This window comes from Theobroma cacao, chromosome 8, assembly GCF_053813885.1.
Source record: "Theobroma cacao isolate CCN51 chromosome 8, ASM5381388v1, whole genome shotgun sequence".
In the NCBI taxonomy this organism is placed as follows: Eukaryota; Viridiplantae; Streptophyta; class Magnoliopsida; order Malvales; family Malvaceae; genus Theobroma; species Theobroma cacao.
This window is the reverse complement of record NC_142646.1, coordinates 28,300,081-28,326,754: the sequence shown is the minus strand read 5'-3', so window position 1 is coordinate 28,326,754 and position 26,674 is coordinate 28,300,081. Positions and strand designations below refer to the sequence as shown.

Below are 26,674 nucleotides of genomic sequence, written 5' to 3'. Positions count from 1 at the left end.
TACTTACTAAGTTTCGAACTCATAACTTCATGCAAATACAATAAGCTCTTTGTCACCAATTCTAAACCCTTATATTTAGTTATATATTACTTTTGTTTATTTTCTTCTTTTCTTTCCTTTTATTCTTTTTTATTTTTTATTTTTTTTTCTTTTTCTCTCTCCTCTCACCATAATTATATATTACTTTTGTTTCTTTTCTTCTTTTCTTTCCTCTTTTTCTTTCTTATTTTTTTCTTTTTTTGTTTTTTTCTCTTTCTTCTCACATTTTCCCTTAAGGACCGAAGATGACCTCATGCAAATACAACAAGCACCTTGCCACCAATTCTAAGCCTTTATCTATAATTATATATTGCTTTTATTTCTTTTCTTCTTTTCTCTCCTTTTTTTCCTCTTTTTTTTTCTTTCTCTCTCTTCTCACTTTTTCCCTTAAGGACCGACGACTGATAGCTTGCGTCTAGTGAATAAAGAAAAAATAACCGACGATCAATAGCTTGCGTCCAGTGCAGAAAGAAAAAAAAATAAAAAAGAAGATAGTGAGGAAAAAAGTAAAACAAATAGAAGCAATATATAATCAAAAGCAAGAGCTTAGAGGTGGTCATTAGGAGTTTGTTATGCTTGTATGAGTTTTTGGGTTCAAAATTTAATAAGCCCACAATAGTTTTGGAGAAAACAAGGAAGAGACACGAAATGCCCTCATGACATGCCACGTGGCATCTTTTGGACATGCCTCATGGCATGTCATAGATGGGTGTTGAAAGAGAATGTGACATGTGGTGCCCTCCCTGACATGCCACGTGACATATCCATGACAACATGTAACGTTACGTAGCATTGCCACATCAACATGTTAGAGTGATGTGGCATTACTATGTAAGCATTTTCAACTTATCTCACATGTCACATCAGTGTCACGTTAATGCTGATGTCAGCTTTGAGAAAAATAATTTCAAAAGGAGAAAACAAGGAAGAGACAGGAGATGCCTTCATAACACTCCATGTGGCATCTTCTAGACTGCCATGTGACGTTTCATAGATTGGTGTTGAAAGAGTGTGTGACATGTGGTCCTATCCTTGACATGCCATGTGGCAAATCCACGTCAGCATGTTAGAATGATGAGGCACTGCTATGTCAGCATTTTTAGCTACCTCACATGTTACGTCAACATCACGTCAATGTTGACGTCAGCTTTGAGAAGAATAATTTCGAAAGGAAAATATTGGACGAACTACATTAAAGTAATTTTTAAAATTAAGAGACTGAATTGTTATGATTTTAAGTAGAGAGACTAAATTAAAAGAAGTTGCGCAAGTATAGAAACTGTTGAGGTATTTTGATCTAACAAAAAATGTTCATGGATCGAGTTTGATTGGACTAGACCTCACTTGACATATTATAAACGCAAGCTTATGTTCAAACCTAATCCAATAATTTATGTTATATTTATTTATTAAAATATTAAATATTTATATTAAATATTTTAAAATATAATTTAAAATTAAAATTAAAGACATGTACAAGCTTGCCTTGACCCAAGTAAAAACCCATGAGTTTAGGCATATAATTAAAATTAAAATATATTTAATCATGTTAATCAAAGCAATCATGTAAATATGTTATATCTTGTATAAATTTTAATTGTGCTAATTATGTCATATCGTATAAAATTTAAATCGATAAATATAATAAACATATTTATCGTATTATTATATATTATTAAATAAATTTATATACATATTTAAAATCTTGATTCTTATTTACTTATATAACTATTAATATTTATACCCTAAATTCGAAAACAGAAAAATATATTCATATGCATGATTTAAAAATAATATGAGGTAGGGTATGGGCAAATAGTACGGTTATTCTTTATAGGGTAACACAGAATAGAGAACAATGGGAGGGAAGAATACAATAAAAGGGCAGCTGACATATCACAACCAAAGACACGAGAGAACCGCGTTGGGTGGTACATTAAAATTAATTTGACGATGACGTGTCGTGCTGTAAAATTATGTCTCCTTTTCTTTTAAAATCTTTGTCCTCCTCCTAGTCCTGCTTATGCGCCAAACTCCCTAAATTCAAGGCACATTCTCCCAAAAGAAAATTTTAATTTATTTTTTATAAAAATAAAACATAAAAAATAAAAAATAAAACCCCCCCCCCCCTAAAAATCCACTCAAAAACCCTACTGAAAAGTCTGCACAGCTTGCACCAACTGCTGCAAAACCCTCTTCCCGCCTCTTCTCTCTCCTCTCCAGCTTCACTTTTTTCCTTTGAATTCTTAGCAGGGAAACAAGACAGCACAGAGACAGTGAAATGCGTTTGAGGGATGCAGAAGCTGATACGAAGAAGCCCTTCTGGCCTTCCACTTCTTTGTACTTCTTCCATTAAACCCTCTCTTTCTTTTCTTTCTCTTTCTCTTTCTCTTGCTTTCTCCTTTCCTGCCACCAACAGTACCCGTTTTACGATGCCCACTGCTGCTCTCTCTGGCAGCGGCTTAGCCCTCGCCGCTGCCGCCGCTCTTACCAACAAAAACCCTTCTTTTTCCCGGCGGTTCTACACTACCTCTACTTGTAGTATTTACCAGCCCTGCTCAAATGCAAGAACCCATCTACGGGGTTGGCCTGGGAGGATTGGGATTCGGCCAGCTCGGTGCCATTCGGGTGGTGTAGAGGAGGCTTTGGGTCCTGTTGAAGGATCGAAGAGTTTGGGTGATGAAGAAGGGAAAGAAGAGGAAGGGAAGCCGATGAGGCTGAATAGAAGGCAAAAGGGTTCAGGGGTTTTAGTGGGGAGTCCGGATTTGTTGACAATTCCAGGTGTAGGACCTAGAAATTTGAGGAAGCTCGTTGAGAATGGGATTCAGGGTGTTGCCGAGCTCAAGCAATTGTACAAGGATAAGGTTTTTTCCTTTTTTTTTTTTTGGAATTTTTGTTGTAGACATTATTTGGATTGATTAGTGTAAATCTGAGTTGGGATTTAGGTTTTTAATGTGCTTGTAGTTTTATATCTTTATTCTGATGATGTCAAAAATTGAGTTAGATGGTGGTTTTTGTTGGGTTAAAGTATTTAGTTTTAGAGGTTTTCTTTTGTAGTTTTTCATGGGCATCTCTGAAGCTAAAAGGGGTCTGTTGGTTATATTTCCCCATTGTCTGGAATGGTTTTTGCTTATTTTTCTGATTATTTTATTCTTTGTAATATTTCAGAAAATGGATGCATTTATCTATTTAATATTTGTGTTTCCAGAGCTTTTGTTTGGAGTAACTTATTCACATCACTGTGTAGATTCATTTCTCCATTGCATAGAGCTGACTCTTTCTAGCTTCCAAGTCCTTTCTCCCATACTATAAAGTTATTGTATAAACTTTGTACATGCTGATGGCATGTTGTTTTATTGATGTGCTTGCAATAAGAGGAGTAAGTATGAATTGGTTATGTTGTTTTATGAAAGTAATTTCCAAGTATGCCTGTTATACTAAGAAATGAAGTGTGGATTCTCATTTTCCAGGACCAAAAAAGTGCCAAGTTTAGATGACTGTATCCAAAGGGTCTGACTCCCCTCCATTACTTTTCTACTCAAAACTTTTCACAACACCTTTAATCAACATTCACAGGTATGACTTCCACAATTCATGGGTGGGTCCTACATGTTTGAATGATGATGGGTGTATTGGCAAGTAATGGAGGGGTATCCAATCTGGATCCAAAATAGTTCAAATGGTTGTAAGTGCCTAAACATGAAGAACAGAGTTTTGAGTAAATTGGTTGAAAAATCTTGTGCAAACTTATGTTTTCATGTGCACGGAGGAAACCATAGTTTTTTCTGTGATGCTTTGATGAGATTGTTTGCTGATCTGGGCTTTACCTTTTTTGCAGTTTTTTGGGAAGGCTAGTCAGAAGATGGTTGAGTTTTTACAAAGTTCTGTTGGGATTATCCACAGAAATCATGCAGAGAGTATAACAACTTTTATTAAAGAAAGTGTGGATGAAGAACTGAAGGATTCAGACTCTGACGTAAAGCCAGCTGCAAAGAAACGGTTAACATTCTGTGTTGAAGGAAATATTAGTGTTGGAAAGACAACATTCCTTCAGAGAATAGCTAATGAAACACTGGAGCTACGTGACCTTGTTGAGATTGTTCCAGAACCCATTGATAAGTGGCAGAATGTTGGACCTGACCATTTCAATATATTAGACGCGTTTTATGCTGAACCAGAGAGGTATGCCTATACCTTTCAAAATTATGTCTTTGTTACAAGGGTTATGCAGGAGAGAGAGTCATCTGGGGGAATTAAGCCGCTCAGGTTGATGGAAAGGAGCGTTTTCAGCGACAGGATGGTAAGCATTTGAATAGCTTATTATTATTGTTATTTTTCTGCAGGTTGTGATGATATGATGATATGTTAATACAGTTTCTCTTTATGGTTGTTGTGTTTTGCATATCCCACAAGTTTCATTAATCTAAGTTTTTGTCTTTTGAGGAATCTAAAATAGGTTTGACCCAATATAAAAACAAAGGATTTTAGAAGTTCCTATGCATTTGTCAGTTCAATAATGACCAAAGTCATTGGATTTGAATCCTTGCAGTTCTTTCCTTTCTCCTTTGGTTCATTACAATCAAGAGGAAGAAAGCCCTGACCTAAGAGTTTCAAGGCTGACAACTTTATCTTATTTTTACTTAATTAAGGTGTTTGTACGAGCTGTTCATGAAGCAAATTGGATGAATGAGATGGAGATCAGCATTTATGACTCATGGTTTGATCCAGTTGTATCATGCTTGCCTGGACTTATTCCTGATGGTTTTATTTATCTAAGGGCAAGTCCCGATACATGCCATAAGAGGATGATGCTGCGAAAGAGAGCAGAAGAGGGTGGAGTGAGCCTAGATTATCTCCGAGACTTGCATGAAAAGCATGAGAGTTGGCTTTTCCCATTCCAAAGTGGAAATCATGGAGTGCTGTCTGTTAGTAAGTTGCCTGTCCATATGGACAGCTCTTTGCATCCTGATATTAGAGATCGAGTGTTCTATTTAGAGGGTAATCATATGCATTCTAGCATTCAAAAGGTATGATGATTTCATTTATTTTGGAATTTAGATTGCTTCTCTCCTTCAGGCTGTATCTTAGGCTCTTTGTTTATGAACAGGTTCCTGCTTTGGTTCTTGACTGTGAACCCAACATTGATTTCAGCAGAGATATTGAAGCAAAGAGACAGTAAGATAACATCCCTACTGTTTTCATCAAATTAGTTAAAAGATAACTTTGAACAGAATATTATGCCTACAATTTCAAATGCTGTCTTGATAGGTAGGGCTCTTTTTTCTTACCAGTGTTGGGGGGTGAGGGTGGGGGAATATTTGAGGAAGACTAAGGGGGGAGAAGGAATTGAACCTTAGTCCCAACCCTCTTAAAGAGAAGTAACAATAACTAGGCCAAGCCTGGGTTGAAGATCAAATGAGCTTTTGCTTACTTATTCAAGAAATAAAGAAACAAAAGAGCTTCTTCAGTGGCAATTGTGAATGGCCTGGTTTTCTAATTTGTTTCATTTCCCAACCCTTGATTTGCATGTTTTTTTAGCAGAAAGCTGGGAATTTGATATACCAGTCAGAATGATTTTGAGTTGACGCTTCTCCAATATCACCCTCTTTTGATCATATCGTATCTAAGAGCATCTAGGTCTCCTATTCTATAAAATCAATACAAGGACAATAGACCTTAGAATTGTGCTGAAATATTAAACTTTTAAGCACTCAAGTGGTAATAATGTCTAAGAGATTAGCTTCATGATTTGTTAAGAGTTTCTTATTGCACTATGATGTGAATATTAGAGAAAGAAATTTTTATGTGCATCGGTTCTCTTGGCATCCGATACCCCGCCTGTTATTTGTAAATGTTTTGTGCCCTTATTAGTTTGTGTCTACTCTTCAAAAGTATATATTTTTCTTGATTTATCTACTTTTGGTTCTGGGTTTTAAACATTTGTTTTTCTTAGTTCAGATATTAATATGCTGATGTCCACGTCTTCATTCAACAGTTCATATGTCCCATGTGCCTTTAGAGTTTTTTAATTTGTTCCTGAACTGGCTTTGGTGAAGGTATGCACGCCAAGTAGCAGAGTTTTTTGAATTTGTGAAGAAAAAGAAGGAAGTCTCATCCACTAAAGCTGGTGAAGAAGGTCAAGTAAATAGCCAACCTCAGATTCTACTGCCCCATGCAGGTGGATTATGGGTAGCAGATGGAAAACATTTCCCTGATTCCGCTCTGAAATCTCTAGATTTCCGGCGAGCCATGTCATTCATGTCTGGCTCAGGCTAGTCAGTTTTTGGCACGGCCCCTTTTCCCCTAATCTTGGATTTGCATCTAGAGTTTTCGGCTTTGGTTGGTTGTGACTCTGGGTGGGCATGTCTCTTGTAAAAATGTGTTTTTAACCGTTAACCTGTAGGAATGTAGAGATAGTTGTAATGCTTGTTGGATGCTTGGGTAATTCTTACCGTCTGACTGTCAAGTCTCTGAAGCTCTATTTTTGTTACTAGGAAGTAGCTTCATGTACTGCATTTGTTTGGTGTGACGGCTTTCCATTAAGTGGTGCCTGCAGTGCTAGTAAAAATTCTAAATTTCTAAAGATGAAATGGACCGACTTATACGGGCATTTATACTTTTTTGAGGACTAGGTTCCAGGTTCAGATCCTTAATAAGAACTGATGTGCTGAAATACAAAGGCAGCAGCTCCCTAAAAGCAGCATCTAGTTCCACTCTCTAGTCTCAAAATCTCTGTGGCATCCATTAATCGATTGTTATTTAAAGGGTATATTCTTTTTTGGATTTCTTACAAATGCACAATTGGGTTGGATTATATTAAAGGCAAATTAATCCATATAACAAAGGTAGAGCTATCTCAGGCTCAATTATGCAAATGCTTGGTTTTCAAAGCAGGATGTTTGCCTGGCTACATGAACTAGTTTGGTACCAAGTTCTTAATGAGCATTTTTTGTTCAATTCTAACTTATAAAAAATGTAACTAAAATAAGTCAATTTTGAACTAGCCTGCTGGTGATAGAATTGAACAAGAATGCTCACCAAGAGCTGGATAAAAAAATAAGTAATGTAGAACATTTGAAGGTCGAAGACTTCGACTGTGCTGTATTGTGTTTGTGGCACCCCCTATTTATAGGCATTGTGTCAATACCTATCTCCACCTTTTCCTATCCAGACAAGATTAACCTCCACCTCCGGAATTCAGGCCCAAGTAACTTGACTTGGTCTTCCCTTCTGACACTGTTTCTACCAAGTGCTTATGTGTCTATTAGCTTAGTATGTATGACATCTGATAGGGGCTACAAGCTGCAACAGTAGCAGAGTCGAACACACCAATTAAAACTAATGGAGACTGGGAGTTTGGTAAGTGTCAAAAACTGGAAGAGTAGAAATGCTCAGACATGAAATTTACATTATAAATATGTTATTCTTGGTTCTAACACTGTTTTTTCTGAACAAATTTAATACGGAGTACACCATCACCTGTACATAAATACATTGGTTTCTCTCTAGACATGGAGCTCTCTACAAACTATACAATAGATTACATTTCTTACAATTGCCTAGATATCCCACCACATCTTCCAATATCCTGACCCCAAAATAATTCTAATCGAACTTCTAAGTGGCTACAATAAATTATTTCCATGTGATATTTTCTAGCAGCAGTTTCACAAGGGTTTTGCCTCAATTACCATATCCCTAGATCAAATGATGGAGAACCCTGAAGCCCACCATTCTGAAGGTTTGGTTGAACAATTTTCTCTTGCTTCTCTATTTGTGGCTCTGACTGGTGTTTGAGAAGAAAGGTAGCTTGTGCCTCAACAGCATCAAGATCAAGACTTGCATAAAATTGATCATCATCATCATCAAACTCATTCTCATTCACAGTGATTTTGTCCACTTGGGGCTGCTGAGAAGCCTTACTTGATTCTTTGCCTCCAACCTCAGATTCGAAAGAGAATTCTTGGTCTAAGTTAATTACAGGAATAGTCTCCAATTGGAAGAAACTCAGCTTTCGCTTCCTACTTTGCATACTCTTATTTTCTATTGCAAAATCATTAGTTCCAAAAGGCATGGATTGTGAGAAGATCCTCTCTTCCATTTGGAATAACTCGGTATACTTCCTTGCAGGCTGATTTATGGACTCAAGTTGAGGTACCTGGAGAGAATTAAAGGTCTTGCCCGAGGAACACCCACTTCCATTGTCTTTGCTCGTGGAAGCTACACAGTCAGGGCTAAAAGAAGTTGACTGCCTCACCATTGGTGATTGGCTTAGCAAAGAACGCCTGCAATAAAAGAGCAATTAGTTCATTAACGCTGCAGCTTGGCAAAAAGCCAAAAGATGAATCGAGGAAAAACACAAGGATGACATTTTAACAATGCTATTTTAAATTTACTGGTAGATTCATAATTCACTTGCAAAGTGAAGTACATATTGGATCCATGGTTGGGAAGTCGGATAACCATGTAGATTAGGAAACAAAACAATAATACTTGCTAAAAAAAAAAAATCAAGTTGAACACCCAGTGTGGCTTACTTTATACACAACCATGCCTATGTAACTAAGAACATGGAAACCAGTCCAATAAAAAGGGCAAAGTCTGCAAATCTAAAGTACAGGACCTCAGTTATGTCATTGAAAAGCACCCATACAATTGTGAATATATGATCAATCAACATCCCTTCTTGGGAAAACTGGACTTCAAAATCGAGCTATTAACTCTGGCTCTCTGTAGCATTCAATCTTGCAGTGGGCTGTCAGCCAGCCTGCTGCAAGGACTTGATTTTGAAATTTAGATGGTGAAATCTAAAGCAGCAGCTACATAAGTGTACATTTTCTGTTAATTGACAAATTAGAATGCTCCACAAATAGCTTGTGGTTCATAATAGGAACATAAAACAAGAAACTCTGTTGCTAGAAATATGGACATTCTAACTGTGAGAAACTTTAGAATTCCGTGAGCTGGAAAAGATAAACTACAAAAAAAAAAAAAAAAGAAGAAGAGGTAATACATCCCTTTAGATCTACTGGAAGTTTTATCATATCATGTCAGTTCTTCAGCTAATAATTTTCAAAAAAAAAATGTATCAGATTTGCAGATTTTAGGTCTCTTCTGACTGGTCCACCTGAAAATATTTATTACAGTAAAATACTTTTATTTAATGATTTCTAAGGGTGAATGCTGGAAACCTCATGGGGATGTCAAGAAAATGGCAGAAATAATGAGAAAGAAACTGTCAGCAACCTGTAAATTGCCATCATGTCAACTCTACCAGATTCAGTCTGGTTACTGCCAGCAGTAGGAGTTATCCTGTCATCTATGAAACCATCATCATACAATTCATTGTCATCATCTTCTTCTTCAGCAGATATTTCAGCTTCTGTAGATACCCTGAGCAAAAAGATTAACAAATATATAAAAAAATAATTAACCAGCCATCATGAAAGACATTTAATATGCACACTCAAATAGCTTTTGATATGGAAACTTGATATCCATTTTATATCTAATGGAATTTAATTGTACAATTATTGTTGAAGAACAAACTAATATATGAAAGCCTTTCCTCTGGTGTGCTAATAACTAGCAACTGTTCCTCTTTTTTTTTTCATAAAAAAAAAAAATGGAAGTTGAGCAAGGCACTTACTCAGCTTCCTCATCAATGAACGTTCTGACATCATTCTCTGGCTTCTTTTTACCTGAAAACAACAGGTACCAGGCCTCATTAATAACCTGTACACAAGTTTTCTTTCTTAACATTCTAAACTGATTATGCTCTAAACAATAACTAGGCTTCAAATCAAGCATGAGACAAAACTACTGGGGGAATGCAGAAGTCACACTGAAAGTCCCTGCACTGGAAATATTAAATAATTCCATGTACGACAGATTACCTCTGCCATGCTTTTTTCGAATAAGACTGGCACCAGAAAAGGATTTGGCAAGGTTTGCTACAGAGACAAGAGAATTTTCCTTCATGCTTTTTGAGCTCCTAGCTTTTCCACAATCCCCAACTTTGCGCAACCTTTTAAACTTCTGGGCATGCTCGAGTGTTGCCACCTCTCCAGAACTTAAGTGCCAACTTTTGCTGCCACTACTGTTTGTAAGGTGTGCCAAGGGAGTTTTCGTTTCCACAAGTGGAGAAGTAGGGCTATGTTTTGTACTAGAAACAGGGTTCATCTTAACTAGAGGTGTCATTTCATCTTTCAAAACAGAGACATTTCTTCCATAGGGGCTATTGTCCATAACGCCCCTTTCATTTTCCACTGGACTTGATGATCTCAATAGCAGTTCAGTGCCCAATTTGGCAGGTGATGCTAGGTCTGGAATTAAAGATTCATTTCTTATTTTGTGCTTTAAAATCCCTGCAAAAAAATTCATGTTTATCAAGCTAGAATTAGTTACTCTGGCTCAACAAACTTAAGAACATATAAAACTAAAAGGACAACTACTGACCACTATCAGTTATAGGAGACTCTGGAACAACACCGATTTTGATCAAATTAGTTAGACGGGGACTAAGTTCAGTATCTTGGAGATCACAGCAATGTTCATCAGCCAGTGGTGGCGGTGCCTTGATTTCCTCAATATCAGGTGTTTCACAAGTGCCACCTGGAGTCCCAGGAATTTTTTCTACTCCATCTAGCATTTTCTCTTTTTCAGAATCAGTTTCACAAAATCTAGGTGTTGGTAGAGTATCATCTTTCGTGCTTTTTGTCTGAGAAGTTGTTACATTTGGAACAGCTTCAGTTTGCATAATTCCATCTGAAGTCTTCACAGGGTAAGTCTCTTGATTCAAACAATTTTGCAACTCTTTAGTACTAGGACTTGCATGCTTAGAATGCATTACATCTTCGAAATAAAGTGAAGGAACAGATATAATTAGGACCTTTCCCAAAGCATCAACAGATACAAAATCAGAACTAAAAAGATAGGAGTGCTCTTGGGGACTTTTGCATTCAGAATTTGGCTCATCATACTTCTCCTTAGTTCTTATAGTCCTCATAGGCAATTCTGCAGAATCTGTTACTCCTAATTGAGCATGGGCTGCTGGAGAATTATCCAAAACTAGCAAATCTGGAACAATGGTTTACTGTTAGACTTTAGCTGCTGACATTATTGGTATCTGTTAGGCAAGCAGCCAATATATATGGGGAAAAAAGGTTTCTTGACATTAAACACCAAAAAGTTACCGATGCAGATGTAATTGTTTCAAACATAATTCAGTAACAACCTGATGTTGTAACCATAGAATCAAATATGAACAAGTAAGAGGGATGAAAAGAAGAAGACTATATTGAAAAGATCTCAACAGCACATCACTATGTTATCAGGTTTAAGACTCAAAAAATCAAATTCAATTATATGGCCTATAAGAGCTACAAGATATATGGTGAGAATAAGAAAATGCAAACAATTGCTCAACCTTGATTGTTCATTTATGGCCTGTACTAGAAAAGTAATTTCATGATAAGTAAGAAAGCCTATTTATAAAAAAAAAAATATTCAGGTATCTCATATTTTATATTAATATTTTGTCAAAATATTTGTATCAATAACGGATGCTAAATTTTTTTCACAAAGTAAGAAAAAGAAAGCAAGGGATCAAAATACTGAATCTATAACCCAGTTTCATCACTGAATTAGACCAAGTTTCTCCTTCTCCCAAAAAGGAAGGAGAAAAAGAGAAATAAAAAAAAAAGTAAACAATGCCTCCTATCTCAAATCTACTAAAACCTATAAACATTTTAATCTAAAAGTACTCAAACTTAGCTAATTACATAAGCTTTCTCATAGACAAATTTGTCAAGAAAGCCTTCTATGCTGCTAAAGACAATATTACCTTTGCTGCTACTGTCATGTTGCTCAACAATGCCAACTCCAAAGCAATCACCTGAAGAGACTTCAGCCTGAATCCATTAGATAAATACATAAGCTAGATTGATGCTACGTGGGAAGGAAAACAATTCCAAAAAGTTCAAGTGTGAACCTCAACAAAGAAATTCCCATTGCCTCCTGGAAAGGTTAAGCCTTGCAAATATTGCATGGAATCTATCAGCATATCTGTTCTACAAGAATGCATTACTTTATATACTTTGGAGGGAAATGCTTGAAAGTTAGGGAAGGCAATCAGTGAAGGTCTCCAAGTGTTCTCACTGGTAGAATGGAAATACTTGGCAATTAAATCAGACTCTGCAACAGACAGTTTTTCCCTAAAAGGAGGTGTCTCAACAGTGTGATCATCTTTTAATTTTTTTCCACGGGGAACAAATTGTTCAATTGACAGCTCAACAAATTGAACTTCTGGTTTGAAAATGTGAGGAACCTACATACAGAAGATAAAAGAACATATGGGTCATAAGGTAGCAGTTGAAGCAACAAGAAAACATGACCAATGACTTTAGATAGATCTCACCATCCTTGGACTGGAATGGAAATTGAAGCTATTCATTCCACCATTTTGCATGTGTTTATTTATAGACCGGCTGTTAGCTTGCTTTCGCATATAACCCTTTAGCTCTGACCCTTGACAAGCAAGAACTAGTATGACTTGTTAAGGAACTATTTGAATTGTAAGCATTCACTTTTTCTGGTTTTTCTGTTGGCCGTGGGGGGCAGATTTTTAGAGCCATCAAATCACAAAGTAGAAAAGTACAAATTTTTGCTATATCATGTGAACACTAAACTCATTAGCCACCCACTCCTTAATACACGCATCATGAAACAACAAAAGGATATCAACTTGTCCCTCATGCTTCCTTCCGGTTCTCCCCATTCGCTGAATCATCCTTAAAGGCGAAACATTAGCATCAAAACATATTACAAGATCAACTTCCATGATATCCAGGCCTTCTTCACCAATTGATGTGGCAACAATAACATTGTACCCACCAGCTCGAAATTTCTGTCAGCAAACATAATAAGCCAATCACTGGAATTGGCAAAATCGCCAAGAAAAAAATCACTAAAATTAACACAATTACCTCCAAAACTGCCTGTTGAACTTTTTGAGACTGGCCTTTCAATGCTTTCCCTGTAAGAGACTATGGTTAACATATAGTTCATTTGTAAGGCATCCAACCTAAAACCAATTAGCAATAGGTGGAAAACCCAACCGAAAGTAAGGCCCCAAGAAAACTCAGAATTAACCAATTGAGGATAACACCACTTAATATTACCTTTCATGTGTAGGCCCAATACTAATAACTATCACAAACAAATGGCCAGTGTGTAGACAATGAATACAGTGCAATAAAATGACGAATAACAAACAAAAAGCCAGGCAACAAATAACTTTGGCTATGATAACCATAACAAAGCATCCAACTTAAAAAAATTCATAGTAAGTGGAGGGAACATAACCTAAATATTAGGTCTCAACAAACCTCAAACTTAACCAATGTGGAATAATACCATTTAACATTGATTCAACCATTACATCAAAACTTTTGCATCTTGTTCTAGATGCTTACAAATGATTTCAGAAAGGTATACTCAATGGGAAAGCTAGAAGAACAGAACAGCAAACCTGAGCTTTGACCAATAAACTCTGTTGCTTTGACTAAATCTCCAATATTTGCTAGTGCATTCATTATGTCCCTGAATGCAAGTTTAATTATACCAAGTAATGGTGAGATACTATGGACTGAAAGTGTCACAAACAAAAAGAATATAAAAAATGTTTTCCACCTGACACTTCCTCTAAAATTTGAGAAGATAATCACCCTGGAGTTTTGTGGATCCTTTGTATCTGCAACATATATAGAAATAAATATAAAATTTTTTTGAAAAAGAGAAATTGTACTAGATATGTCATTAAAGCTTCACTTTGAACATAAAGCCTCTTTAAGAAACTTCTTGTGCATTAAATATTGGTACTGAACATAATCCATATTACGAAAGTGAAGTTTTATATCATCAACAATGAAAATCTTCCAAAACCCTAACCATGATAGTAGAAGGGATTTAAAATGGCTGAGTTGTTGAGTATACATTTCTCCATTCTAAAATTCCTAATAGAAAGTCAGTATCAAATGGCCAAGCTAAATAAAGTGACTTGAAAGAAAGTCCAACAAAAAAGAGAACAGCCTTAGTATGCCAGTTATCCTGTGCTTCATCATGACAAGTTGATGCAGTAACTGGTAGCAAGACCGAGACCAAGGACTTTTGAAACTAGGTGCTAAATAATTCTATACATCCCAAAAAGAGATAAGAATTTTATTTTTCTTGTAGATTGCAGATGCTCTACATAATTCAATACAAGATCTTACCATCAAAATCACACTTTTATCAGTAAATAATAAATTAAGACCTATAGTTTCTCACCGCAGGCAAGGCAGAAGAAACTTTATTCCTTTCATATTTGTAATTTCAGTATTAGCAATTCAGAATTTTATTTTATAATGGTAGAATCATAATTTCTGCACATTCTACATCATAGGGTAGGGGAGACAAACAGGTGGGTTCAGATCTGGTCAGAATGACTTCGGGCTGTTTTGAGTTCAGGTTAAAATGAAACTAGTAACTAAATTTTGCATTTTTAGTGTTAAGCTCAAGTTATTATGGCTTTGAGTTGGACCGATCTCAGATTCAGGTCATTTCCGGGTTTGGATCATTTTGTGGTTCGGTTCTTTGACTTTTTTATCAATTCAAGTTTGGATGGGTTTGAATTCGGGTTCTGGTTCATTTTGTCACCTCTATCATAGGGTTAAGTTTAAATTATTCTAGGAGTTAGGTTTAATTTTGGAGTCCAAGATGGTTATTCACTTGTCTAAGAGTTAGTATCCTATAAAAAATCCTCATCTTTGTATGTTTAGGAGTAGTCTAGCAATCTCTTATTTATTTATTTTTAGTTTTGATCAACAAAATTATGAGTATTTGGGTTTATGGAGACATGGATGCTTAAAAGTATTGTGTGCTTCTCTCGTTTGACATATTGTCTCTTGCTATACTGTTCCTAGGTCACTTTTTATAGCAAGGACAATACCCATAAACTTTCTTTCTTCTAGTTGCTGCTGGACAAAAATTCCAGCAACCTTCCCCTTAGATTCCAGCCCCCTTTTTGAGCTCTGTTCTTATATCAAACTCTAACCACACCTTATCCTACCCAAGCCATATGCCTAAAATCCCTAATTGTAACCCTAGCCCATAATAAACCCAAAGAAGGCAGACTTCTCGCAACCAACCTGCCTCATTTGTTTCTCTATCCTTTTCCAATGCTCATTTCCCAATTACAGAGTTGAGATAATAAAACTTAAAAGATATATGTGAACCATCAATAAAGTATCAAAATGAGCAAGAGTATCCGTCACCAATTTGACAAGTACATATAATCCTTCAAGTCTTAAACTAAGGGAATTTTATTTTATTTTTTCCTTGAAGAAGAAAGTCAAAACAAACCAGAGTTCATTTTTAAAGCTTTATTCTCTCATAACTCATAAGTAGCAGCACAATACCTTAAAAGATTCCAATATATCAGTTATGATGATTCAACATTCAAGTTTCTAGCATCCTAAGAAATATACTACTGTTAGTTGCAGTAAGATTCAGGGAGGAGACGCAAATCAAAACCACCACATGCAGAATTATTATTTAAATGGCAGATGACATACGGAAATGGTCAACCAGTATTTCTAACATTTTCGACAATTTTGGACTTGGTGCACCATGAGACAAACTCCGTTGCATTAAAAGCTTTGCATTCATTATGTCTTCATTTTTACTCATCAATCTTGAAAAAGGCCTGCAACAATCAAGTCTGAACATGTAATACAATGTTGAAAGATGTGATCAACATATAAAACAGTGCACATAAAAGTAGATTCAATTGCAGGTAACGTGTGTGTTTGTGCATCGATATGTTTGTGGTTCAACTCAAAACAACAATTAGCAGAATTCAGTAACAAATCACTACTCCATTTCTGCTATCTACCATCGGCTGATGGAACTTCTGGCCTTTAAAAAAAATTAAAAAGTTATATCTTAAAATAGTATTCATATTATCTGCAAGCAAATCCTACTTATCTGTACTTATCTAAAAAAGGCTAGTAACATTGCCTCTAATTAGAGAGCAAGTTTTGGTTCACGAGGAAACAGATAATATTTGTTTAGTATGAATTGTGTTTTAGTTACAACTTCAGCAGCATTTTACTAAAGAGAATAAGTATAAAGAGTTCAAGATAATGGTTCTCTTATGATTAAAATAAGCACGCAATTTCTTCAAATTGCTGAAATGAAGGTGATAAATACATACCCTTGTCGCAACTTTTCCTCCAGCATCTCATATGCAGGTCTTATTCCATGGCTTGAAAGTAGCTTACGAATGTGGTAAAGTGTGATAAGAACTGCAAAGTATGCTTCAACTTCTCCATGCTTAACATGTGGAAGATCTGGGGGAGGTGCTTGACGAAATTTATCCCTTGAATTAAGTAAATCGACCGGGCTTAACTGTCAAAGGCCGATGTAAATTAGATGTAAAAATAATAGGAATACCCCATTGCAATCGTAGGAAATCAGAGTGATAGACAATGAGATGTTTCAAATTCAGGCAAAGTTAGAAATTGCAGAAAATTCACAGAAATTATATCTGAGCAATGCCATAAAAAGAAGCCAACATATACTTGCAATACTCTAGTCCTCAAAAGATGGTTGCAGCTCTAGGAACCTCAGGTGCCATCAGCATTTAGCATCAACCATTTTCCCTTGCTTCTAGTCCCAAATAGTTTTAATGTTGCCTCAAAAAGTGAAATATTATGTTTTTAAATTCAATGAAATTTTCATAGAATGGCAGTTTGTAGCCTTTTTCCATTTGGCAGCAAGCTGGAAGTTTCCAAATTTCTATCAAGTACACCCATGCAAATATTTAGACTGAAAACTTGAATAAGCTAACATGCAGTGCAGATGAATATTGAAAAAGAACCAAAGAATTTTAGCATATGTGGAACCCATACAGTCTGATAGTCCCTGTTCTGAATAAGTCCAACCGCATGAAGCCTGGCCACGTAAGGACGAATTACTTCTAACAACCGATTATTTACCTCAGCTGCATCTTGCCCCAGTGGAACCTAGAAATATTACAAGGAATATGTTAAAATTCATTAGGAATAATAAACAACAAAATTTAAAAGAGACAAACTTCTAGATACCTCAATCAGTTCTATCTTTCGGTTGTGAACATATGGGCTAACATCAGGGTCACTTTCATTGCGATATTCAAGTGTTGATATATATAAGTTGTCAATTATTTTCTGGATAGCAGGCTGCTTTGCTGAATAATGGCACTTAATGTAAGCATTTAAGGTTATGTGAAAGTTTTGGAATACAAGAAGACAATTGTAACTTACATCCTGGTGTGGCAGTCAAAGCTAATACCCTCAGGTGCACTGGCATTGCCATTAACTACAAATTTAGAGTACAAACAGCATCTTTGAGACCTTGCTCAGTACATGTTTCCACAAAGATTGTACTCAAATCAAAGAGAAGGAATTCAGTTTAAAATTCTAGAAAGAAAAGAGGAAACAACCTCGCGAACTGCCACACAATAGGAATAATTTCCCAATGCTCGATGAGCCTCATCAATCACTAAACATACCAGGTACTTTGCCAAACATGTGCCTGCACCATGTTACTTTATGAGTGAAGTCCAGCAAAAGAAGATACTAGAAGGACAACAAGTAGAATGGTAGTAGTAAGAAACATGAAGTCACAAGGTTACAATTATTTGCTAGCCATCCGTAACATGCTATGATATTACTTTAGAGAATCACCAGATTGAATATCCTTCTCTAGAACTTGTGGAGTAACAAAGAAAACTCGTTTAGTCTTCCAAAAACTTGCTCTTCTTGTCGGACTGATCTGACCTGTCATATCAATTGTCCATTCCTGCAATCAGTTTGTTCTAAATGTTCTCAAAATAGGTCAATGAGTTTGAAACTGCACAACCAAAAAACCAATGGATGAAAAATTCATTGCATCACTAAAGGAAGAAATAAAAACACATAAAAACACACACTGTCTTACTTGCGGAATTCCAACTATATTATGGCATGCTTCTATTTGCTGCATGACAAGCGGTCGAGAAGGAGCAGCAAAAACTATCTTCCCTGTCAAAGAACAAAAATAGACACCATAGTTTTATTGTTAAAGATTTTGTTCAGAACTAAACTTAAGCATCTGCAGATTGAGGACATATCCAGTTTCATTTTGCAAAACTAATTGAATAATAGTCATACATCATTCTGAAGGAAAATGCATACTAAAACAATATAAAATAAACTAGTAAGAGAACACTACACATCAGACAGCATATAGGAACATAGATTTCTCATTTATCTAGTTATCAGTTCTTAACTATTTTAAACAAGGGCATCAACCATATAGTAATATGAAGCAAAATGTAAGAAATTGAACTTTTACTTCTGCTATGCAAAAAGGAATCAGAAAAAATAATAATAAAAACAATGAACATCATCAGTCACACAGGTAGAGCTTCCAGAATCAATAATAGATGTCAATAATTCACAAATTGAGTTTCCATACTGAACTGGAGAAATTTACAAAGCAAGGAATTGAAATGTAGGGATTTTTCCACAAGAAATGGTTCCATTGCTTTCATAACTCAGTTGCATGTGAAATCACCAACCACTTGTGCATGAAACACGAGAAAGCAGTGCCAACCCAAAGTTGGAAACTTTGCTGTTCTTAGTCCAAGAATGTATAAGAATATAGAAACTTAAAGTCCTATATCACATAATCTATGAACACATTTTGAATACTGGCATACTTAAACGGGAGAAGCAAAAGCAAGAGAGGAGGAGGATATACCACAGTACTTTCCCTTTCTAATCAATTGTTAAACAGGCAAAAGAGCTAGTGGAGAGGCCAACAAAGAACCTCCATATGATGCTAAGTAAAGAAACTAGCATCAAGATAAAAGGAAAATGACCAGGCAAAGTTTCACAATGACTAAATCTCTCTTTTAATCAGCAAAGGTTTGTCCTTCAGATGATTATGAAGGTGTTAGGTTATGAAATTTATAAAAGTTAATAAAGTATGTGTTGCTCAGGCTGGATGGTATGCAGCTTAACAACAGCAAGGGAACAAGTAAAGATACCATAAATCATTGTTAGCATATTGCTTCTCAGATTCCTACACATCTAGCCATGCTTATATACCATGTCCAATAACAATTTTTGAAACAAACAAGGAACCTGTTACTCTACTTATCAAAACATCAATATCAGCCTCAAAAATTATCAATGACTATAAAAGCATAAATAAATTCTGATGAGATTTGAGCAATACTGTTATAGCAATGCCTGTGACATAAACGTTACCATCTGGAAACCATCTGAAGTAGTTATAAATTACAACTGCAGCAATAAGCGTTTTTCCAAGGCCTGTTGGCAACGCCACCAACGTGTTTGAAAATAGTGCTGTCTTGGTTATGGCAAATTGATAGTCACGAAGGGGGACATTAACTGCCCTAACACAAAGGAAAGAAGTTAACTTAGAAATTCTTAACAGATACTTAAAAACAAATTGTTAAAAGACACTTCAGAAATTAGATTATTTTTAAAAAAATCAAAGATATCTCCAAAAAAGAAAGTAGATAAAACTTTAAAAAATTGATTTTTTCTTCTTTTCAAATTGCTGGTGCACTACAAGATATATACTACTATAATTGTGTCTTAAAGCCATCTAGTTCATCAAACAGACCAAGTATAACATACAAAATAAAACCTAGCCTCCATAAAGAGGTAAATATCATTCATTTCAATTCAAAATTGGTCCTTTCAACTGAACTTTGAGGCACCACTTAAAAGACTGCAGGAAGCATAACAACTTGAAAAATTAAGAAATAATGCACTTTCATGGGGGAAAAGGAATATCACTATTTTTTGTACCCTCTGGCAATAAGCTAACTCATATTGTTAACCTCAACCAATCTATTTGACCAAATAGTAAAATGAAAAAAAAAAGAAAAAGAAAGCTATCACGGTTTATGTTCGCAAAGTGACTTACTATTGGATAAGACTTGTAGGAGTTGCACCATCCCTGAACCAAAACCAAAGCAAGGAATATACAATATCTAGATGCTTTAATATTGATTGCTCAAGCCTAAGTTTAGTGGAATATACAATATCTAGTTGAATTTTGGCATGCTAGTAAATCTTGTGTAGTTCTAGATTCCTTTCTATTCCTTGTGCACATACATGTGAGCAGACACTATTACATACTGATCATCATTACCACTAATACTTGATCCACTATCCTCATTATGGTCACGAACATTCAGTTGGTTCAACACTATTAAATGTGCAACAAATCAAACACAAGCCACTACAACAATAATGAATTAATAGTAGTTAGCATGGCCTTTGAAGCAAGGTAATCAATATTTTCACCAACCAGTACCAAAGAATTTGTATTTATTTTGTGTAAAACATTTGACAAATCACCAAATATCCCCCTATGCAATTGCAAAGTGCACCAATATTAAACCAAATATATATATATATATATATATATATATATATATATATATATATATAGGAGTAGTAAATTTAAAGAATTGGTCACTAAGATTGCTACTAAATTTATCCCAACCAAATTACTTCATTGAAATAAAATAATTGATATTTAAATATACAGGTCCTGTTTTGCGGGTTCCTATAAGGACTTCTTAAGGTTATTTAAATTTCTATTTTACAAAATATTTTTCACTTAATACATTATTCTCACAAATTTCAAGAACAAAAAAATATATTAGTTACGAAAATCTTTTTAAAAATATCACTATAACAAGTGGCTATAGACACTCTTTAAATTTCCTTTTAATATATCCCAGCTACCCATATTTGCTAAATCACTAATGAAATAACAAAAATACTCCACTTAACCCAAGAAAAAAAAATCAATAAAAGCCTAAATTTAAGAAATAAATAAAACAAACAATCCAGGAAAAGAGAAATGCGTGGAAACTGCAAAAATATAACCTGGGTAAATCCAAGTTTTAGCTGCCTCAATATCAATGCCAACGGATGCCACCCTGTCTTCACCCTCAACCTCAACCTCAATTGTCCGATGATTATCAGAAGGAGGCCTGGGTCCCACCTTCCCAATGAACCTGTCGAGCGTGGATTGCCTTGCAGTACCAGCAGCAGCAGCAGTGTTTTTCTTTGACATTTGGGCTAAGGGAGGAGGATGGGCAGGGGCAAAATGGGAAGAAGAATTATTGGAAGAAGGTTTTGTGTTTTCACATGCCTTGTCGATCTCTCTAACCGCAGCTTCCCAATCAAACTCCTACGCTTAAACACCAAAATATATTTAGAAAAAGGAATTACCAGTATGCATAAAAGAGAGAAAGAGAGTGACAGTGAGGTTACGACTTGGTCGCCGTCGTCGTCGTTGTCGTCGATGATTTGGAGAGGAATGCTTGAGGCCATTGAATCTGCAACGAGTCTGTGGTGAAACCCTGTAGAAATCAGAGAGAGCGAGAGGAGGGAAGAGTTGGCTTGGCGGCAAAACTTTGAAGGCCTTTCTGGGTTTTAGCCGAAGAGATGTGCTGGACACGGAACACCATGGAACCGTATATCCATGTTCACTGATTATACTTGGGCTTACACGCAGCCTAAGGCCGACCCATCGGCCTAGAGTTTGTAGGTTAAGATAAAATGTATTTTTATATATTTAAAAAAACCCTTCTGATTTATTTTAAAAAATTCATATAAATTTTTATTTTTTATTATGTATAATTAATTTTTAAAATTTTTTAAGATAAATAAGTCCTTGTTAATAATAATTAATAATTAATTATTTATTATTTATTAAAATATTATTTTTTATTTTATATATGATGTTAACATGATATACTAATATGTTATATAATATGATAATGTAGCATGATAATACAATTATGTGATATTTTCATCTTTCATATTAGTATTATATCAGTTTCATATGAACATAAAATGATAAGTAGTGTCATTTTGACTTATAACAATTAGTTAATCATTCGTAACAAATATCTATTTGACTCAAAATAAATATATAAAGATTTAATTAAATGTAATAAAAAAATAAAAACTTATTTAAATTTTTTTAAATAAAAATGGTTTTCAAGAATTATGTAATTTTAAAATATTAATAAAAAAAATATTATAATAATAAAAATTATGTAATTCGACAATCGGTTGTCGTTGTCTTGAGTTTGGCTTTTATAAACATGGATCCAATAAGATTCATGTCAAACTCGACTAAATCTACAAACACCCCTACTTAAACATTGACTTTTATCCACATTTTTTATTTTTTATTTTTGAATGAAAAAAGATCACTACTATTCGAAAATAAAATCTTTACTTAAATTTCAATTCACTTGCATATTTTTTGCATACTTGGGCTACTTAGTATGTTCTTTTTTATAATTAATATGGAAAGAATTTACCATTAATCAATTAGGATTTACAATAGTAAGTAAAAAATAATTTTTTTTCCTTAAAAAGTAATAAATTTCACAAATTTGTAGTTTACAATCAAAATGGAACCTGATTAAATGTTAATTTTAAGTTGTTTAAGCACAGCTTTACGAGATTGCACCTTAATTATTATAATAGTTTGAACTCATAAGTTATAAATAATAAGCATAATATATAAAAAAAAGTTCATAAACTATTTAGAAAATTTTAAATAAGTTTTTATTCTTATATTGTATTCAATCAAATATATGTACTTTTTTATTTTAAATCAAATAAATTTTTATATTTTTATTATTAAGCAAATAAGTTATTTCGATTAATAATTAACTTAGTTAACATATCATTTAACATATTATAATGGATGATAACATGACATGCGGATGTAATATAAAGACATAAACATATGGTATTTTCACCCTCCGCATCAATACCACGAATGTATAAAATAATAAGTAATATTTTTTACTAATAACAATTAATCAACTATTAATCATAAAAATTTATTTCACCTAAAATAAAGCTGAAGTCAACCGCCATAGAAGGCCTTAGGAAAAATTATGCATAAGAGATTTTTGCCCATAATGTTGACACTTAGGTTTTTTACTTTGTTTATTTTTTTTAATTCAGACTTAAGTTTGTAAAGTAAAATTGTTTATTATGAAAAAATTACTCTTTATTATGATATTTGTCTAAATTATATAAAATTGAGTTATTAACACTACCTCAAAAAGACGCAAAACAGCCCATCTTTTTTGCAGCTTTGCCAAAGTTTTATATTAACTTTTGTTTACGGGCACTGTTTTTTTTAACTAAGCTAACAAAGTAACAATCAATATATAAAATTATAAATTATCGTAATATTGTTTTACATTTTACTTTTCAAAAAAAAATATTGTTTTACATTTTCTACAACCGATTATAACATTTTATATATGTAATTTTTAGTATATGGGCTTACTTTAGTTTCACCTACAAAAAGTTATAGAAGGGAAAAAATGATAAACACAATTATTACAACATGTATTATTATATCCCTATGCAAAGCATGGGTACATTTCTAGTTATTGTAATAATTTGAACTCATAGATTATAAATAATACAAGTAATTTATTTATTGACCCGCTGCAATCCGAAGCTTGTAATTATCTAGACTAGATAGTTATTTGGTGTTGGTTAATAAACCCTTCACCAGTCACCACCCCCTTTCCCTAGAACCCAAATCATCAACTAAACAAGCATGATTGTATTGTGGATGTGGTCATGTGGAGAGAGAGATTGAATAGTACTTAGAATTATTTGCCCTCTCATCAGACGTCCACAGTAGTAGCTACTAGGCAAAGAGGAGTTTTTTTGTACACTGTAAGCCCAAATTCTGCCTCCATGTCCAAATCCTCAACCCCATCGGGCAATTTCCACTCAAAACGATGCAAGAGATGTGCTAGTGCTAACTCAATGAGCGGGATAGCAAAGTTCAATCCCGGACAGCCCCTCCTGCCTATCCCAAATGGTATCAACTCAAAATGTTGCCCTTTGAAATCGATTGGGCTATTTAAGAATCTGTCAGGTTGAAACTCGCATGGATTCTCCCAACATTTTGGGTCTGTTGATATTGATCTTAAATCAATAAACACCCTTGTTTTGGCAGGAATTGTATAGTCTCCAATGGTGCAATCCTCCATTGTCTCTCGAGGGATCAAAGGGACTGGCGGGTGGAGCCTAAGAGCTTCCTTTATGACTGCCTTTAGATATGTGAGTCTATCAAGGTCACTTTCTTCAACCTTCATTTTTCCCTTGACGACTTCTCTGACTTCATCTTGTGCTCTTTTCATCGCTGATGGATTTTTCATAAGCTCGGCCATGGTCCAAACAATCGTAGATGCACCTGTATCAGTCCCTGCTAAGAACATGTCCTGATGAAAGTATGGTTTCCTTTCAGTGTCAAGCTCCAAAGAAGCATATATAAAACAATAAAGTAATTGAAGAAAAAGCTACCATGAGAACACCCTTGATATGTTGATTGGTTAGAGCGATCCTTTGGCCTGGATCCTTACGCAGTCGAAGAAGTGCGTCAACAATATCTTCATGGTCATCATCGTGTATAGGTCTTGTTTGATCGAGGTGGTCCTTGATTACTTCGTCATAGAGCTTGTCAAGCTCTCTGAAGTTCTTCTCTACCCTTGCTTCCAAGCCATCAAACTTTTTGAGCCACCTCATCCATGGAAAGTAGTCTGATATAACAAATTCTCCCAAGAGGGATAGCGTTTCATGCATCACCTCCTCGATTCTGCTTGCGCTACCATTTTCTCCATTACCATATCTTTTGCCAAAAGCAACGCGACATACAAAGTTAATCGTTAGCAGAAATGACAATCTACTCAGATTAACCGGGCCTGATGATGAGCAAGCAATATGATCTAGCAGAGACGATACCTCCTCATCTCGTACTGCCTGGAGTGATTGGACCCTTTTTGAACTAAGAAGTTCCAATACAGCAATCTTCCTGATCTTTCTCCATGTCTCACCATAGGGACCAAAAACTATATCGTTGAAATTATAACTTATCTTTTCTGCAACATACAAAGGTGGTCTACCTGAGAAGATAATATCATGGGATTTGCAAATCGCCCTTGCCATATCTGCTGACGAGATCACTATAGTTGGCACGGAGCCTAATTGCAAAAACATGAGAGGTCCATATTCTTGTGAAAGGAATTGAATCGAAAGATGGGGGAATCTGCCAAGCTGGTGCAGGTTTCCTAGAATGGGTAGTTTCCTTGGACCTGGAGGAAGCCTACTTGCTTCAGCTGTCTTTTTTCTCTGCTTGATCAATAACAACACCACCAAAGTTGTCACGGCAACCAATAATAGCATTGAGTAATAGTGAAAGCTCATAGTGTGATTTGCTTACAAGTTAGAAGCAACATTGTTTTCTTCTCAGGCAATTGAATAAGATATGGTTTAGGAGAACTTGGCTTCCTCTATTTATAGTGAAAATGACGCATGAACAATGGCTGCAAAAATTTCTTCACTTTCTTTCTCGATTTACATGATCTAATATTGCTGATGCTTTTTTTTTTTTATTATTTTCTGGCTTTCTATTATGATTTAGATCTTTTGTCATATCTAAAAACAAATTGTGGTTCATAGAAGCCAAGGCAATGTGGTTCAGCGTTCGCGGCTGTACTGGGACAGCTATGGGAAGGGCCCATGGCCTTTGGAGTTTGTTTCCACCTCACACCTCAGCTTGCCTATGAGGACGTTTCATGATGAGTTTTGCCTGTTTGCAACGAGGAAAATGCTTTATCCGTGTAAAGTATTTCACAGATCAATATAGAAAAGTACCAGTTATTAATTATATTATTCTCTCATTTTCTAGAGCAAAAGATAGAAACATTTCATAAAACAAGTTACTATGATAATTACAAGATCATATCATCTTTTTCATCCAGTATATTCGATTCTTTCATTTTTATAATTTGAATTTAAAACTTTAGAGTTAAAATCTCAAAGATCGTTTTACCAAATTATTAAAGTTGTAAAACTAAAATTTGATCATATTCAAGACACTTAACCTGTTAAATAGTTTAATTTATTCATATTAGTTAGTTAGGAATTTTGAGTTAATTTAAATGCTTACTTCCTATTTAAGTATGAAGCATTTTCACGACTTAAGAGACGTGACATTACCATAGTACTGAGGGCCACAAGGTGAAATAACGATTTGAACTGTATTAAATCAGAATAACTAAAAACATATGGTTTTTTCACTTAGATGTGTAATAATCATATAACATATATATAATTACTTATGTTTGACTTAAGTCTAATTAATTCACCTTCAAATTTCTATATTTTGTTACTTAAATTTGTTAATTTTTAATTTGAACTTGATTATCAAAATTAAATTAAAAATTAGAAACAGTTAATTTTTCTAACAGTATTGTTGTAACAATTATATTTGTTCCATATACATGTTTTACCTAATAAAAATTATATACTACAGTATTTTTATATATGAAGAATATATTATTTCATTCTGAAAAACTTTATTTATCTATTTAATTGTTTTTACTAATGAGCTTAGATTACATTATTTGAGTTCGAAACCTCCAAAATATAGAGTTTCAAGTTTTAACTGCAAAATTCACATTAAA

At 34.7% G+C, this 26,674-nt stretch overlaps 3 protein-coding genes across 6 annotated transcripts; 1 reads left to right on the top strand and 2 right to left on the bottom strand.

Moving 5' to 3' along the window:
- The first annotated feature begins 2,162 nt into the window (after positions 1 to 2,162).
- On the top strand, positions 2,163 to 6,649 carry DNK (P-loop containing nucleoside triphosphate hydrolases superfamily protein). Its single transcript, XM_007019964.3, has 5 exons — positions 2,163 to 2,903; positions 3,878 to 4,339; positions 4,689 to 5,066; positions 5,147 to 5,214; positions 6,096 to 6,649. Exons 1-5 carry the CDS (start codon positions 2,334 to 2,336, stop codon positions 6,313 to 6,315), a joined length of 1,698 nt encoding a protein of 565 aa, XP_007020026.3. The 5' UTR covers positions 2,163 to 2,333; the 3' UTR covers positions 6,316 to 6,649.
- Positions 6,650 to 7,419: 770 nt separating this feature from the next.
- Positions 7,420 to 21,665, bottom strand: FANCM (DEAD/DEAH box RNA helicase family protein). 4 transcript variants are annotated; one of them, XM_088809145.1, is made up of 23 exons: positions 21,429 to 21,665; positions 21,039 to 21,350; positions 19,377 to 19,520; positions 18,061 to 18,143; positions 17,808 to 17,922; positions 17,564 to 17,655; positions 17,385 to 17,439; positions 17,187 to 17,308; positions 16,992 to 17,105; positions 16,295 to 16,488; positions 15,654 to 15,784; positions 13,732 to 13,792; positions 13,571 to 13,641; positions 13,026 to 13,075; positions 12,781 to 12,946; positions 12,458 to 12,585; positions 12,032 to 12,367; positions 11,885 to 11,951; positions 10,498 to 11,118; positions 9,936 to 10,406; positions 9,689 to 9,740; positions 9,286 to 9,432; positions 7,420 to 8,324 (listed from the first exon to the last, which is right to left on the bottom strand). In XM_088809145.1, the coding sequence occupies exons 2-23, from the start codon at positions 21,226 to 21,228 to the stop codon at positions 7,727 to 7,729; spliced, it is 4,008 nt and encodes a 1,335-aa protein (XP_088665271.1). In that variant the 5' UTR covers positions 21,229 to 21,350; positions 21,429 to 21,665; the 3' UTR covers positions 7,420 to 7,726. The 4 variants fall into 4 exon arrangements, with proteins under 4 accessions (XP_088665271.1, XP_017981036.2, XP_017981037.2 ...); XM_018125547.2 differs by having other exon boundaries at positions 21,039 to 21,345; XM_018125548.2 differs by having other exon boundaries at positions 21,039 to 21,345; positions 21,432 to 21,665.
- A 1,851-nt stretch (positions 21,666 to 23,516) lies between these two features.
- LOC148761299 (cytochrome P450 71A9-like) lies at positions 23,517 to 25,560 on the bottom strand. Its single transcript, XM_088808795.1, has 2 exons — positions 24,513 to 25,560; positions 23,517 to 24,430 (listed from the first exon to the last, which is right to left on the bottom strand). Exons 1-2 carry the CDS (start codon positions 25,410 to 25,412, stop codon positions 23,828 to 23,830), a joined length of 1,503 nt encoding a protein of 500 aa, XP_088664921.1. The 5' UTR covers positions 25,413 to 25,560; the 3' UTR covers positions 23,517 to 23,827.
- Between the last annotated feature and the right edge of the window lie 1,114 nt (positions 25,561 to 26,674).

Excerpts from the sequence above, each read along its gene's own strand:
- DNK (XM_007019964.3), top strand. The coding sequence starts at position 2,334 with ATGCAGAAGCTGATACGAAGAAGCCCTTCTGGCCTTCCACTTCTTTGT. Across the intron at positions 4,340-4,688 it reads GCGTTTTCAGCGACAGGATG|GTGTTTGTACGAGCTGTTCA; the intron begins GTAAGCATTTGA and ends TACTTAATTAAG. Across the intron at positions 5,067-5,146 it reads TGCATTCTAGCATTCAAAAG|GTTCCTGCTTTGGTTCTTGA; the intron begins GTATGATGATTT and ends GTTTATGAACAG.
- LOC148761299 (XM_088808795.1), bottom strand. The coding sequence starts at position 25,412 with ATGAGCTTTCACTATTACTCAATGCTATTATTGGTTGCCGTGACAACT. Across the intron at positions 24,431-24,512 it reads ATATCAAGGGTGTTCTCATG|GACATGTTCTTAGCAGGGAC; the intron begins GTAGCTTTTTCT and ends TACTTTCATCAG.
- FANCM (XM_018125547.2), bottom strand. The coding sequence starts at position 21,488 with ATGGCCTCAAGCATTCCTCTCCAAATCATCGACGACAACGACGACGAC. Across the intron at positions 17,440-17,563 it reads ATTGTGTGGCAGTTCGCGAG|TTAATGGCAATGCCAGTGCA; the intron begins GTTGTTTCCTCT and ends CTAAATTTGTAG. Across the intron at positions 12,368-12,457 it reads TCCATTCCAGTCCAAGGATG|GTTCCTCACATTTTCAAACC; the intron begins GTGAGATCTATC and ends TTCTGTATGTAG.